Source organism: Zonotrichia albicollis, chromosome 1 (genome assembly GCF_047830755.1).
Source record: "Zonotrichia albicollis isolate bZonAlb1 chromosome 1, bZonAlb1.hap1, whole genome shotgun sequence".
NCBI lineage: Eukaryota > Metazoa > Chordata > Aves > Passeriformes > Passerellidae > Zonotrichia > Zonotrichia albicollis.
The window spans coordinates 55,202,000-55,216,515 of record NC_133819.1 but is presented as its reverse complement, the minus strand read 5'-3'; the positions used below and the strand labels follow the sequence as shown (position 1 = coordinate 55,216,515).

General features: G+C 42.9%; 1 protein-coding gene across 2 annotated transcripts in view; it reads right to left on the bottom strand.

Annotated features, from left to right (window-relative positions):
* ITGA9 (integrin subunit alpha 9) overlaps positions 1-9,803 on the bottom strand; it is a 215,588-nt gene extending 205,785 nt beyond the window's left edge. Inside the window, exons 1-3 of one of the 2 annotated variants that reach the window (XM_005487011.4) lie at positions 9,449-9,803; positions 2,225-2,352; positions 893-999 (exon numbers count right to left, since the gene is read on the bottom strand). In XM_005487011.4, the coding sequence (XP_005487068.1) occupies positions 893-999; positions 2,225-2,352; positions 9,449-9,615 (402 nt within the window). In that variant the 5' untranslated portion in view covers positions 9,616-9,803. The remainder of the gene's footprint in view (positions 1-892; positions 1,000-2,224; positions 2,353-9,448) is intronic. The other variant, XM_074541806.1, reaches the window with a different exon arrangement.
* Between the last annotated feature and the right edge of the window lie 4,713 nt (positions 9,804-14,516).

Below are 14,516 nucleotides of genomic sequence, written 5' to 3'. Positions count from 1 at the left end.
AGGGCAGTCCTCTATATCATTGGAAAGATGGGGCCAACTGAAAGTTTCCTATTCACAAACAGTGCTGTTTAGAATTAGACTGCTGTCAAGGTTACCCTGATACAACCTTGATATTTGCCTGCCACATATAACATGCACAACACTTTGCAGCAAAATTCTTTTTATTTCTGTTAACTTCCCTGCACACACACTCACTCAGGTAGACAGTCAGAATCCAACCATGGATGTATGTACAGACAATAAATGCAAAATCATAATGTAAAACACCTGTGCATTCTAGAAAGGGTTTTGCCCAGGACTCTTTACAATATCACAGGAAAAGTTTTGCAAAGAAATATTGCACATTCTAAGGATCATATCTGCTCTCCTTGTCCGGTCTATGTGCATAGTGATCCCACTGAAAACAGTAAGTCAATCCACACACAGTTAAGACATCTCTATCTGCAACTCTTCTACCTTCTCAATAGGAAATTAATATAAATAAGTGAAAAATACGGCCACAAAGAGCAATTTACATTTTTCCTTGTAAGTTTTCAGACGCAATTCATGTGCTCAAGGAAAATGTATGCTTTCATATTTCCTACATAAACACAGGAAAACTACAAAAAGAACAAATTAGTAGAATACCTCCCAGACAAATTGTATTTATTCAGTTCAAAGATATAAATCCTCAGATTTAGGAGGAAGTCCTTGGCTGACACAAGTCAGGTGTGATGGCTTGGAGTCCTCCCTCTATAAATCATGTCCTCTGGCTGGGGTTCACTTCTGCTTGAAGAAAGGGACTACAGAATCTGCTGCCTGGACTCTGCCAGTCACTGCCAACACAATCCTGATGTGCTTAGTCAGGCAGCAGCTACATTTTTAATGAGATCAAAGAATAGTATGGACTTACCAGCACACTTCCACCAGCCTTTGGCTGTCTAGCTAGGCTCACACCCATCCATTCATCATCTCTGTCTTCCTTACAGGTCTTTCCACAGAGCATGCCCCGAGAATTGCCTACAGAAAAATAGGGAAAGGCAGCAAGGCAAGGAACATGAGTTTTAAATACCTACCAAAGAATCCCGACAAAAAAAGAGATTTCCCATCAAACATTTGATAATGCTTTTCTTTCCCTCTGCATCCTGATTATTTATTAGTTCTTGAATGCATTAACTGGGGCAATGTTCTCACTCCTAAGTGGCACCAAACACATAAACAGCTGAGGACAGGTCCTGTCCCCAACAGCCAGCAGCTATCACACTGCGTTCACAGCTCTACTTAAATGAACCATCAAACCATTAAGTCGATGGGAGAGGTATCAGATTGCCTCCTGAATGCAATCTTGAAAATGAGATCAGGGGGACTTAAAAAAAAGGAGAGTGAGATCTATAGCCCTGTCAGGCAGCACTCATGAATCCATGACAACTTACAATCTGGTAGAGGACAAACCACTCAGCCAAAACACTATCTTAACACATGTAAACTTCATAAACAGAAATTCTACTTAGTGTAAGTACAAGATGAACAATGCCTTATTGTATAAAGGCAGAAAAAGCAACATGTCACCAAGAAAACCAAAATATTAAAATGCTTCATTCTTTACCATCATTATCCAGCAGGAAGTTTTAGATCATAATTTTACTTTAGGCCTCCACCTTCCCCTGCCTCAGACAGCTCCTCAGAGTAACTGAAGTCAACACTAATCCCATGCAATGGCATACAAGCGGTCTCACTGAGACCACTTTAGTACAAAAAGTAAACTCAAGAAATTATTTGCTGTATTATGAAGGAACCCACAGATCACCAAAATACCAATAACATCACATATCGTGAGCCCATCACAGCATTGCCTGGGGTCACCTCTGCACTCTGACTTCAGCACTGCCTGGAGCAGGCAGTACAAAACACGTACATAGTCACCAACATGCTGAAAAGTCGCACTGAAGTGGGTGAAAAAAAGACAGAAGCTCAGGTTTAGCAGGTAAAAATCCACATTTACCTGGTTACTTGCTGGAAAGAGCAAGCAAGGTCATTGAGAGGACACCAGCACCAGTGGGATCTTATTTTGCAATGCTGAAGAGAATACGACACTTTTGCTAACAGTGTTCAAAATCCATCAGGAAAGGCTGATGGATGCCTCTCAATATTTTGGGGACAATTTGAAGTTGGAAGAAGGACTGCTGGCCACGCAGTTTGGATGTTTTTGGTTGCCTCCTACTGTTCCAACATCATAACTACTCACCTCTCCCCATATCCAGTTCTGTGCATCTTCTGTCAGGGTTGGTATGAACTCGACATTTGAACACTGCTCCTGGGGACTGAACAGAGCTGCTGTATTTAGATTCTGCCTTGGGAGCACCAACCAAGACCCTGGAAACCAGAAACAAAGCAACAAGTGATTAATTTCAGGAGAAAAGGGAAAAAAATCCACAAACATCACCAAAGCTCACATTGCTAGAGCTTCACTAGCACAAACACTTTTCTCAGCAACCTTGTAAAACAATGACACTGATTCACAAAACACCACACACAATAAAGGCAGTGCTGTGCTTCTTCACACCACTGTGCTTCTCCACAGTGAATGCTCAAATATTTTTAACAAATAAAATTTCTATTACGATTGTACCACATTTAAAGTGACACACCCTCACCACACACATTCCAAAAGCTTTTAGGATAGCATTAAGAACACAACAGCATCTGCATCCATTTTTCCTCAGTTTCAGCTACATCAATCCAGAACTGATAGACACACAGCAGATAAAATCTGAACCTCCTGCTGGCTGCAGTCTTGCCAGGCAGCACAAGATTTGTAAGCTTGTTTAGAAAGTGGAGGCATCCCATTCTCAGAACATTTTATATAATTACATCTTGAATAAACAACAGCAAGAAATCAAACCAACAATACAAGCATATCTCTTCCACAATACATTGCTATCAACAAACATTTATCATTAGGGCTGTGAAGACTTTACCTGAACCCCACATGAGATCCAGTGTTTCTGGGAAGCAGAAGCACCAATGGCCTGCTCTGACCATAGGGTTACCCTCAAAAGAAAGATGGCCAGCACTTTTTAATCCCTTGTGCTAGGATCTAGTTAAACTCTTTAACAACCAGGCTTCTATCTTCTTATGCCCTAAGGGTTGCTTTTTGAGGAGGATTACCAGGGAAGCACAAGTATTGATGCACAAGTATTTCACTGTCTCCTCATTAAAAGGACAATTTTCCTCAAGAGGTTGTGACCCCAGAGATGGGCAGGTGAGGAAGAAGGAGGTTAAGCAGAAGGAGGGCAGCTCCAAGGAGAGCAGTGGGGAGCAGCAAGTAGCTAAGTAACACTTCTGCAATTCTCTTGTACTGTCACGCATGACAGATCTCCTGAATGTACAAAAATCCTCACTAAAGTTAAGCCCAGGGCCGGAACTAAGAGCAATCATCTCCAAAGGGCTAGGGCTCCACAAGTCCCCTGTGTAGACCCAGGCTGCCACCTGGGAGGCAGCAGCAGCCACCCAAGGAGACACTGCTTTCAAAAAGAAAGACGTACATTGCCATTTCTTCATGTGGACTGAGCAGAAAGAAGCAGTCAGTGATGTGTGCCAACGACAAATTTATTTTGGATTGTCTTGGATGTCCATGCATCCAAATTTGGTATTTCACACACAGCACATACTACATCATTTTTTGATGGATTTTGTCTCATTCTCGTACTCTTGCACCTAAAACCCAGCAGTCAAAGCCTTTGCAGAGCCACTGCATCATCTAGTATGATCCATGCTCACTAATGCCCTAAGATGGGAAACACGAGGTTTTCTGTTTGTTCACACGGTTTTTGGTTGGTATTTGTTACATAATAATTAATTTTATTCAAAGGTTCGAGACTGGAATATTTCCTTGGTCAACAAAAAGACTTGCTTACTCTTTCACTAGCTTCTATACATTAATGCCTTAAGTGTTGTAAGGAAGTCACCCATTTAACTATCATGAGACTTTTCAGTGGACCTGGATAGACAACTTATTTCCATCTAAATACTTTGGGACTCATGGAGCAAAAAAACCACCTGTTTGTATCTCCTCTACATATTTGAATCACCTTTGAGATCTTGTGCAATGTTTATGAAACAGCACTGCAATCAGAGGAAGTGTTTTTTCTCTGCTACTATATCAAATCAGAAATACATTTCAAAATAAAGTATTAGAGTCTAATAAAGTCTTCTCTTATTTCAGTGCTGTGGAGTCTTGCCTGGCATGAACAGAGAAGATACAAATATAAGAAGTACAACTTTCCAGTATATTCCAAATACTTTAACCAGCATTTGTTTAAAACAACTGATTTTTGCAGTATAGATTTCCAGTGCTACTATATGACTGCTTGGGCAGTCAGCAAGGAGGTGCCAGCAGCTCTCCAGCCTTTTGCCAAAAGGCTCACTATGTGAGGCTTACTATGTGAGTGTACTATGTGAGTAATACAGAGATTACTGATGAGTGCAGGTTCGCACAACCACACTATTCTATGGGAAGTCCCTAGAATATTAGAGAGTAGCTGCATGGAAATACCTTGAAGGGGAAACCTCATCAAGAGAAAGAGGTTACTTTCTATGGAGAAAGTCAGAGAACCAAGAACAGGAGGAGGGGAGTTTGGAGCCATTTCAGCCATTTTCCTTGAGGTGCACAGAAACCTGTGAGCAACAACCTCATCCCACCGGCTCTGTGAAAAAAGTATTGGGGCTTAAACCAAAATAGGGAGCAGAAAGGACACTTTCTCTTCTTGCACTCATACTCACATGATCAATGACAAACATTTTCGTCTGTATTGAGAGAACTATGCAGCTGCATGGCTGGAATCCATGCCACTGAAGGAGTTGCAGCAGCCAATTTTATTGGACAGCAAGAAGCTTTCTTGGCCACAGAGAAATTCACACCTCTTTAAAATTACTTCCTGAAGAACAGTAATGATCACTTCCCTGGTGACTGACCCTCAGGGCATACAGATTTGGAAATTAGGTGTTGCATGTAACAAAATGAACAGTGAACAAAAGTGCAGAGCTGACCAATGGCTGGAGATATGCCAAACACATTAAGCATCAGCCTACAGCACATCACCCGGGATTAGACAATCACAATTTAAAGACTGAGGACTGTAGGCACCTCACCTCACTGCAGTGGTACATGTTGGGAAAAAAAATCGTTAAGTATCCTCACATACCACAGCTCATTTCAAAAGCATACCAAAGGAGGGTGCCCTACCATCATATCCCAGTTGAGTTTCTCCCCTTTAGAAATGTCTCTGTTACTTCCAAACAAAAAACAAACCAGTTACTTGAAATAAAACCCTGTGTTTCATCCATGACACACAGAGCAAGAAGCAGGAGGGCTGGATGATCCATGACCAATGACAGCAAGCTCAGGTTCCTCGAAATTCCATGGCAGAATCTACAGCGTCACTGCTTAGATTACACACACAACTTCCAGTCTCCACTGGGTCAATCTGTTCCCACACCTTTGATACATAACATAGAGAATAAAAATTTTCAGCTCCCCTGAAGATGCTGAATAGAGCTTAAAGACTAAGCTGGCAAAAAAACCAAGAAAGGATATAAAGGTATACACACAGGATGATAAATGTGACTGGAACCAGTGGAAAAACAGATAAAGAGACCTGCAGTGTTTGTTCAGGCAAGCTATGTAAGAAGAAGCAATAGCACATGTCCAAAGAAAAAGTTCAAGGAAAGGTCATCTTTAATATTGAAGCATTCAGTGCATACAACCACCAGAGACTCCTCTCAATAAACCTCCAGAACCATAAAAGGACTTTCAGGAGGCAGATGCATGTAAAATATTTCTAGGAAAGTGATGCTTATGTATTAGATAAGAAACACATTTTAATGAATATATATGATTACGATAAACACCTTGTTGTAAAGTCTCACAACATAGGCAGAACAAGGAGAGATCAGCAGCATGTCCTGTGCAAATAAAGAATGCCTGCTTTCTATTGTTTCAAATTGTATTAGAAAATTTATTCCATCCAATTTTGACTGCCTTCCTTCTGGTCAACCACGAGTTTACAGGACATGCATTACAACACATCTTACGCAGCCCAAGATGCAGATCAACCTTCATTATTTCAGCAGCAGCACAAACTGGTGAAGAGCAGGGCTGAAGGAATGATGCAACAGCACAGAAACCAGACTCTTTCTTTATTGTAAAACTCACAGCAGGACATCATGCAACTAAACTGACTTTCCCATGCCAGATTATTTTGCCAGAGAAGATGAAATGGTCACCCTGGACTTGCTGACAGATTTGAGGGTGTCAGCAAGAAGAGATCATAAGGAGGGAAAGGGGAAGAGACTAAAGAAACGTCTTATTCATTTTAAAAAAAAGAATCAGAGATTTCAAATTATTACCACCGTTTAGTTGGGGAAAAATGTGGGTTTTATTTTCTTTTTTAACTGTCTGGGCCGTTTCTTGGTTGTTTTTTAAGTCCTTACTCCAAGGCTCATCATTGTATCCAGAGAGCAGAAGCACTTCAGCTTGTCCCTGCTTTAAATGTAACCAGCCACTTGGTTTCTTGCTGAAAATGGCAATGATGTACTCATCATTGAGTAAACCTGTCATGATTTACAGCCATAAAACCCACTTAGGGAAGGAAAAGCAGACATTTTCAGAAATACAATAATCTCATCACCTCTCTGTTGAGAAACATTTCTTGAGACAAGAAAATGTGCAAAAACAGCTCAATGGAACCATCATTGCAATCAACTATTGCAGAAAATGTCAAAGGCACTGACTGGCTCCACTACTGTAGTGGCAGCTGAACACCCAGTTCCCATTTGTAATTCCTGTGTGCAGCAGCCTGACTATTCATGTTTATCTGATGTAAGATTTCATACCAAATATCCCACCTCCCTTTTTTTCATTCTTCATGAATATTTGGCTCATATGCAGCCTGAAAGGATCACCAAACCCTGAACCAGTTTACTGGAAACCTATAGGCATGAGGAAGGAAATACAGACAGGTGCCTTTGTGGTCTTAGAAAACAAAGAGTTGAAACATGATATATACATATACACACACACACAAATATGTTCATACACACCAGCACACAGACAAGGCTATGGAAAATAAGACAGCTCTCATGTCAGAAGTACATTAGGTGAGTATCAGGCCCACAAGCAATGAAGAGCAAGAGTTCCCCGAATACCTTCAAATTCTTGAGAGCCTATTAACATGTTAAACAATTGTAGATGGGCAGGAGCCCTATCAGCCTCAGATTTGATCAATCACATTTCTGCAGACTCATATAGTGCTAAACTCACTGGGCAAGTCTTCACTGTCCAAAATATCACTGTCTACAGTTAAATTATTTTAACTACTTCGCACTGTAGTGTACAGACATCGACATGAGAAAACTGAAATGATAGCTCTTCCTTGGGTATATAAAAGTCACAAGAAGAAAGAAAAAAAACTTGACACACAAAAACAAACAATAACCTTGCCTCTTAAGAGGAGCTTCTTCAGAAAACTGGAAGAACTGCATATACGTGTAAGAGATTCATTAATGACCTTTAGGATGCACACACACATTACAAGCACAACTGCACACAGCACGCTAGAATCGAGGGAAGTCTAAAAATACTTGTCTCCCAACTTGTTATCCCAGTGTCATTTGGGAACAGGATTTTGAAGTACCCATGAAAACAAACTTCCTGGTCTCACAATGAAAAGAGGAGCATTCCCACCAGTGGTGACAATCCCACCCTAATGATTTCTGACTGTGCTGATGCTTACCATACAAAGCTGCCCTTAAAACTTTTGTGTGTTAGGCGTAACAACTTTTTTATTTAAAAACAGTTAATGATCTTAGATGTTTCATTGGTTTGGTATTTTTTCTTCTGGTGTCACAGCAAAGGCATCAGGTATCAGCTCCATTTTCAAAACAAAAATTGGAATTTACATAACTGAAGATTTTAATTTGAGCACCAGACTTCTAACAGATCCCTGCCTTCAGACAGATGCCCAACACTTTAAGTCCAGCATGTTTCTAAATGAAGTGGGGCTATCTCAAACACTCCCCCCTAGTCCCCCTTCCCTTCCAAAAACACATCAGCAGTTGCTCTATGAAAACAATTCATTTTATGAATCAGAATGACAGATACTGTCATAAGAAGCAACAAATTCTACCACTTTTTCCCCACCACACTGCAGTAGATCAGCATTTCATTCACACCCTTGTGAATCCCCAGCAATTTGTGTTGAATAGAAGTTCCTTTCAGCCTTTGCACCCTTCATTGACTCCTGACCTAAGTTTTAAGCACTGCTTTAAACTGAGATCTTTTCTTCTCTCAGGGTGCTTTTCCTCTATGAAATCTTCTTGTAAGTCCTTAAAAATGAATGCTCCGTGAAAGCCACTATGGAGAAAGGCAGAGCATAGAACTAACTGGGAACTAAAAGCTGTGAAAGAAATTCATTTTTAAAGAACTGTATGCCAGAATTAATAATTTATTTAAACCACAGTGCACCAAAGTTCCAACATCAATAGCTGAATATCTAAGTATAAAAAGATAAAGACATGCTTTGTGGATGCTTACTGGCAGCAGTGTCTGCTACTCACATTAGAAGGGCACCAGATGACACTAGCTAGGTCCAATTAAGAGAAATCACATTTAATTCTCACAAAGAGCCTCTAACCTAGACAACAAACAGACTATGTTCCAATGCTCTTTTCAATCGACAGGAAAAACAAGAAGCTCGCCAGTTTCACAAATTTTTGGATACAGATAAACTTTCTTTCTTCGGTCTTTTTAGTTTTTTTTTTTTAAGTTACACAGACATTTCCTCTACGATTTGGAAGCGTCTCTTCAGGCTCCGAAGGAATTTCGTCCCTCGCCAGGCAGGGTGCGGGTAGTTCAGCTCCGTGGACGCTGCGTGCGCTGCTCTCGGTGGAAGTTATCGGTATTGGAAACATTTCCCATTAACACGGCAAAACCCATCATCATTCGTACCCCGTGCGCTTTTTCGTAGGCGAGGAGCTGCTAAATATTTCCCGCGAGGAAGGGGGATCGAGTACAGGGTCGCGACATCGGCCGCGGGCCGGTTGGCGCTTGGGGACAATTAGGTCACAATGCCAAGCGCCTGCTGCCAGCCCAGAAAGGACATCCCGTGTTAAAACGCCTCCCAGCGCGGGGCCCCCTGCTCACATTAGAGAAATCCTTCGTGCTCAATGGGCGCGGAGCCCACAACTCTGCCTCCAGCGAAGAGGTGGCCCGAGCGCGGGGAGAGACCCCGCAGACCAGGGCGGAGGCGCCCCTTCGCGGCCCCTGCGAGGGGCCTCGGGTCCGGCCGCGCCGCTGTGGGAGATGCCGCTGCCAGGAGGGATGGATGTCCCGGCAGCGACCGCCGGGCCGCATCCCCGCCGCCCCCCGCGCCCTCGCCCGTTCCGGGCACGCAGGGGCCGCGCTACTCACCACCGTGTGCTATCATGGTAGTGCTGCAGCACCGAGTACCCAAAGAAGGAGCCGTTGGGACCCCGGAAAATCACGGGACGACCCACATCTACGTTGTAGGAGCGCACCACGGCCACCCACAGCAGCGTCCACAGAACCCGCGCTCCGCGCTGCCGCGCCTCCGGCATCGTGCGAGCCCTGAGCCAGCCGCCCGTACCGGGGCCGCTAAGCGCTGCACTCCGGCCCACCGACCCCGCCCTGCTGCCGGCGCCGACTCCAAGCTGGCGTGTCCGGGCGCGGCGCTTTTGTGCCCGCCCCGCGCCGCGGCTCGGTCCGGCCCCGCCGCGCCCCGCGGGCACCGCGCACCCCCCGCCCCGGCCGGCCGTGCTGCCGGCACCCCCTGGCGGCCCTGGCTGGTACCTGCCGTGCCGTGCCGTGCCGTGCCGTGCCGAGCCGTGCCGCGCCGTGCCGTGCCGTGCCGCTCCTTGCCGCGCCGCTCCGTGCTGCGCAGTGCCGTGCCGTGCCGTGCCGCGCCGTGCCGTGCCGCTCCTTGCCGCGCCGCTCCGTGCTGCGCCGTGCCGTGCCGTGCCGTGCCGCGCCGTGCCCGAGCTCGCCGCCCGTCGGCCCCGGAACGCGCCGTGCTTGGCTCTGCCGCCCAGCCTCTCCCGCCACGGCACCGCGCGGCTCCACAGCCTCCCCCTCGGTGTCCCTCTCTTCCACCAAACTGCCTGTCAGCCGTGACTTTCTTTTTTCCACCTACTCCCCTTCTCACGCAGCCCCTCCCCCGGTGGGCGCCTGGAGGGGGAAGAGGGAAATCACAAAGTCTAGGGCAGAAAGACATGGAGGAATCAGTCCTGACTTCCAGTAGTTTGAGGCTATCAGCTGTGCCGTGAGTGACAGACGACAGATCTGATTTGCATCACGCCGAAACGCACGGGAGATTTTCTTGTGAAAAGGGAAGCTATGATGAGAGGCAGTGTCTTTTTTCAGGGCAGAAGAAATGAAAATACTTCGGGTAAAAAAGTCAGGCCAGTGTTTTCCGGCAAAAGTACTTCAGGTCTGAAAAAGAAGCAGCAACCTTCGTGGCAAAGTAAAAGCTGAAAATAATTGTTATAATACTTGAAATGTTTGACAATCTGAGAACAAAAATAATCAGTCAAACATGCACTAATAGATGAGCAAGAGCAAAGGCAAGAAGTCTACTCTAGAGAGTAATGCAAGGGTGATCATCACTCTGTAGGAAAAGGGGAGGCGAGTTAGGTGCTATAAAACCCTTGGGCTCACAAAGTCCATCCTTTTATTAAAGTGAAAAGCAGTATATTTTATACTCAAAATTCATGTGTTTAGATCCTTCTGAGCACCAAGCCCAGAATCTCAGAGGATAAATAGTTTCTCACAGATGATTGTGACGTTCATATGTTTCTGTTAGCCTTGTCTTTGAATATTTAATTCCATCTACAGCCCTCATACATAAGAAGGTGCACCAGGAGAAGCAGAGTAAATCCTGGGAAACACAGGAATAGAGGGGAACTCTGATACTACGGAAACTGCTACTTGTGGCAGGTCACTGGAGATTTGCAGCCACATCCAGTAGTACTTCTTGCATATGCACACGAGAGTTAATGCGCAATTTGCTTCTGATGACACCAGTGATCTCCAGGGAAGAGTTCTGCGTGTTGAGGCTCTTGGAAAGCTGTCTTGGAAAAACACTCTTGCAAGTCAAATCTTCTTTCAGTGAAGGAAGTTCTTGATGAAAGAGTAATTCTTTTTCTGCAAACGGTTTGCACCGGGATTTTTTTCAGTGAGGAGGGAATTCTGGGGTAAGCTGTTTCATAGTATCCACGTGGCTCTTTCAAATACCTAGCCTGTTTCTGCAAGGGAACATCCTCACCAGGAAGAAGATTGATCTCAATCATTGCTTTTGAGCATCACCCTCAGAGCAAGTGCTTTGTGCCACATGTACATGTTGCTGTTTAGAAACTGCCATACTTGATGTTCACTGTGATACCAGAAAGCAAACATTAACATAGAAAATTACAGGGACAGGTTAAATAGAGGAGTAAAAATTACAGAATAAAAAAAAAAAAGAATGGATGTTTCCAGTCACCAAGGTGTTTTATATTGGCCATGTGAAGCTTAGTGGTATAATTATTTAGTGTCCTTGTTCAAGGTGGCTTGTGAAAAGGTTGGAGTAGTGTTCTTCTTCTTCAAAAGGTTGGAGTCTTCCTTCAGCTAACTATGACCAGGGTTATGAAGAAGTGAAAATTTTTCAGTCAAGTCTGAGTGGCACAATGCTCACTATCAAATAAAAAGGGAAAGTCACTTTATCAGTAAATTCAGCCTTAAGTGTACGATCAAACTGCAAGAATTGATTTTTTTTATTAGTGCATCACATGAAAACAGCAGGGCATTTATGTCATATTAGTAAGGAGATTTATAACATTTAATAGAAAGATTTTCACAGGGATTTAATAAATATGGATAAACGTAATCTGATTTAGGCAGAAAGTCAATACGCCTCAATTAAGCAAATTCCACAAATGACACGCAATCATTAGCACTACAAAGCCACATCTCTGCCGTTTGAAGCAAGAAAGTGTTGGGGATTTTCAATTAATTACCTGGACACTAAATGGTGCTCAGACAGCTCTCAAACCGAGTTAAAGGAAATGTGGATGACACGCTAGAGAGAGCAATGTGTTCATCCTTCTCCAGAGGGAGGAGGAAAGCAAAGCAACCAGATGAGGTGAATGGAACACTTGTCTTTCATGTCATAGAGTGCTCTAGGGAGGACTTATTTCAACTAGAAGTGAAACACAAAAAATGTGTCAGTCTATAAAAATGTCAGCTCTCCATTCTTTGCAAGTAAGAGTATCCAGGGAAAGGCTAGGAATACGGTACTTCCATCCTTTTCTTTCTTTTATTGCACATCCAAATACTGAAGTCATCTCACAACATTTAATCCAACTGGAATTTTGTCAGTCCAAACAGAAACAAAAACAGAAACTGCCTGTCTCAGTGGCTTATATTTAGCTGATAAAATTCTGGCATGACATTTATGAAAGCAATGGGGCATCCAAGTGCAGCATCAAGGACAATAAAAATGTACAGTTAAATGAATATGATGGTAAAACTAAGGGGTGAGAACAGAGAATAGTACATTAAATCATATACCATAGAATTCTCTCCTCACTGAACCCAAATCCTGGTGCAAACCTTGTGTGAAGGAACCATTCAAACCAGGAATAGCTATAATAGGCACTTCTATATCTCTGTTCTCACTGTGTGAGCCTTGATGTTTGTATCATCTAGAGAAGCTCCATATCTGCGCCATAGGGCTAATTTGTACTTTACACCTAACTATATTAATTAAACACTGTATTTTGGCAAGACTCAGTCTCCAGATTAGTTTATAAATTAGAAACATTATCTGTAAATTGAGAATCAACAGTGAAGTAGCACCCTTGACAATACTTTTTAATTAATAATAGAGCTTAGGAAAAGAATGTCCAATGCAATAAAGTTGTGGCTGTGGAAAGAAAGTGAAAATTAAAACAAATGCCCCATGTCTTCATTGCTTAAAGATTCAGCTATGTACAGACTCCATTCACCAAGAGTAACCATTAACAGATAAGTTGTCTTCCTGAAAGCTTCTCCACCCAAAATGGCACTTCAAAGATGATTTATATATATATATACACACATATATATATATATATATATATATATAGATAAATTTGTTCCTGTACTGCACATAGTGAATTCAACATTGGTTTCCTTACTTTTACCAATACCTTACTTAATTTGAAGTTAATTCTTCACACATAATTCTACTTATCATTTGCCTTTCTTTGCATTTGTATCGAAATATTGCTGAGGATTAAATTTTACTGTCTGTTCCCAAACAGTTTCTATGCACAAATAACTTCATTTTCACTTCCCACAGGCACCTACAACTAACAGCTGCTGTAAGCTTATTTAACAATCTTTTTTGAGCCCTAATTGTTTGGGTGCAGATTTCTCTTCCTGGCCCTTAGCTCCCTTCTGCTTGCTCTTGGCCACAGGTGGGGAGAGGATGTGCTGCTGAGTGGGGATGGGATGACACCTCCTTCTCCCACCCTGGCATCCATCAGCTAGGACATGGTAACAATTGAGAGGGCATCCCATAATCTCATTAATACAAAGGCTGCTGCCTCTCCCCATCATTATTCATATGGTTGTGTCAGTACATGCTCAGTATTAAGGAGGTTTTAACTGAATTTGTGTTAAAGGTTTCCCATTGCAGTGGTGAGCCTTGCTGATCGCTCCCATGCATTCTTTGATTTCTATGGCAAGTGCTCAATGCAAGGAGATCAGTAACTCTGTAAATCAGGTCCTAATGATAATACGGCAGTTTATTTTCAGTCAGTACCCACAGAACTCTCTGATCTAACCCACCTACAGACTCAGGTGACAAGAGTTCAGGAGACCAAACTCAGATGAGATGTTTTCCTGACTCTTCTCGTAGCTCTTCTTGCCTACCAAGCAAAGAGCATCCTCTTAAATTCTTCTTCCACTGTGGCTTCATTCTAAAGACAGATTGTGCTTGCCTCCCCATTGAAGGAGAGGAAATGCTACCAACTTTCATTGCACTGCAAGGACAGTGGGAGAGACTTCTCCTCTTTCTTTTCAAGGCTTCATCACTGTTAAGTTGTCTGAGAGAAGGGTGTTCCTTTCTAAGGAATATATAAAAGAAGTAACCGTAAAATACCAAAATATTTATATATATAAATAAAATATCAGCAATATAAGGTATTTTGGCTAAAGAGGAAACTCTCACTTGCCTACCAGAGAACTAGCCTGTCAATTACTACAGCCACACTGAGAGGAACTGACTACATTTCTACTAGTGTGATTTCAGTCTGTCAGACATCAAATCCTTCAAGCATCTAGACTTAGAGGCAAAATCTAGACTGCTGTTGTACAAACTATACTTTTCTACATTATTCACATTAAATTAAGGAGATGTCACCCTCAATTTCTGCATCAAATGCAAGACTAATTACTTTTGTTGGATAACATGTTCAGGTCGAGTTCACATCTGTGATCC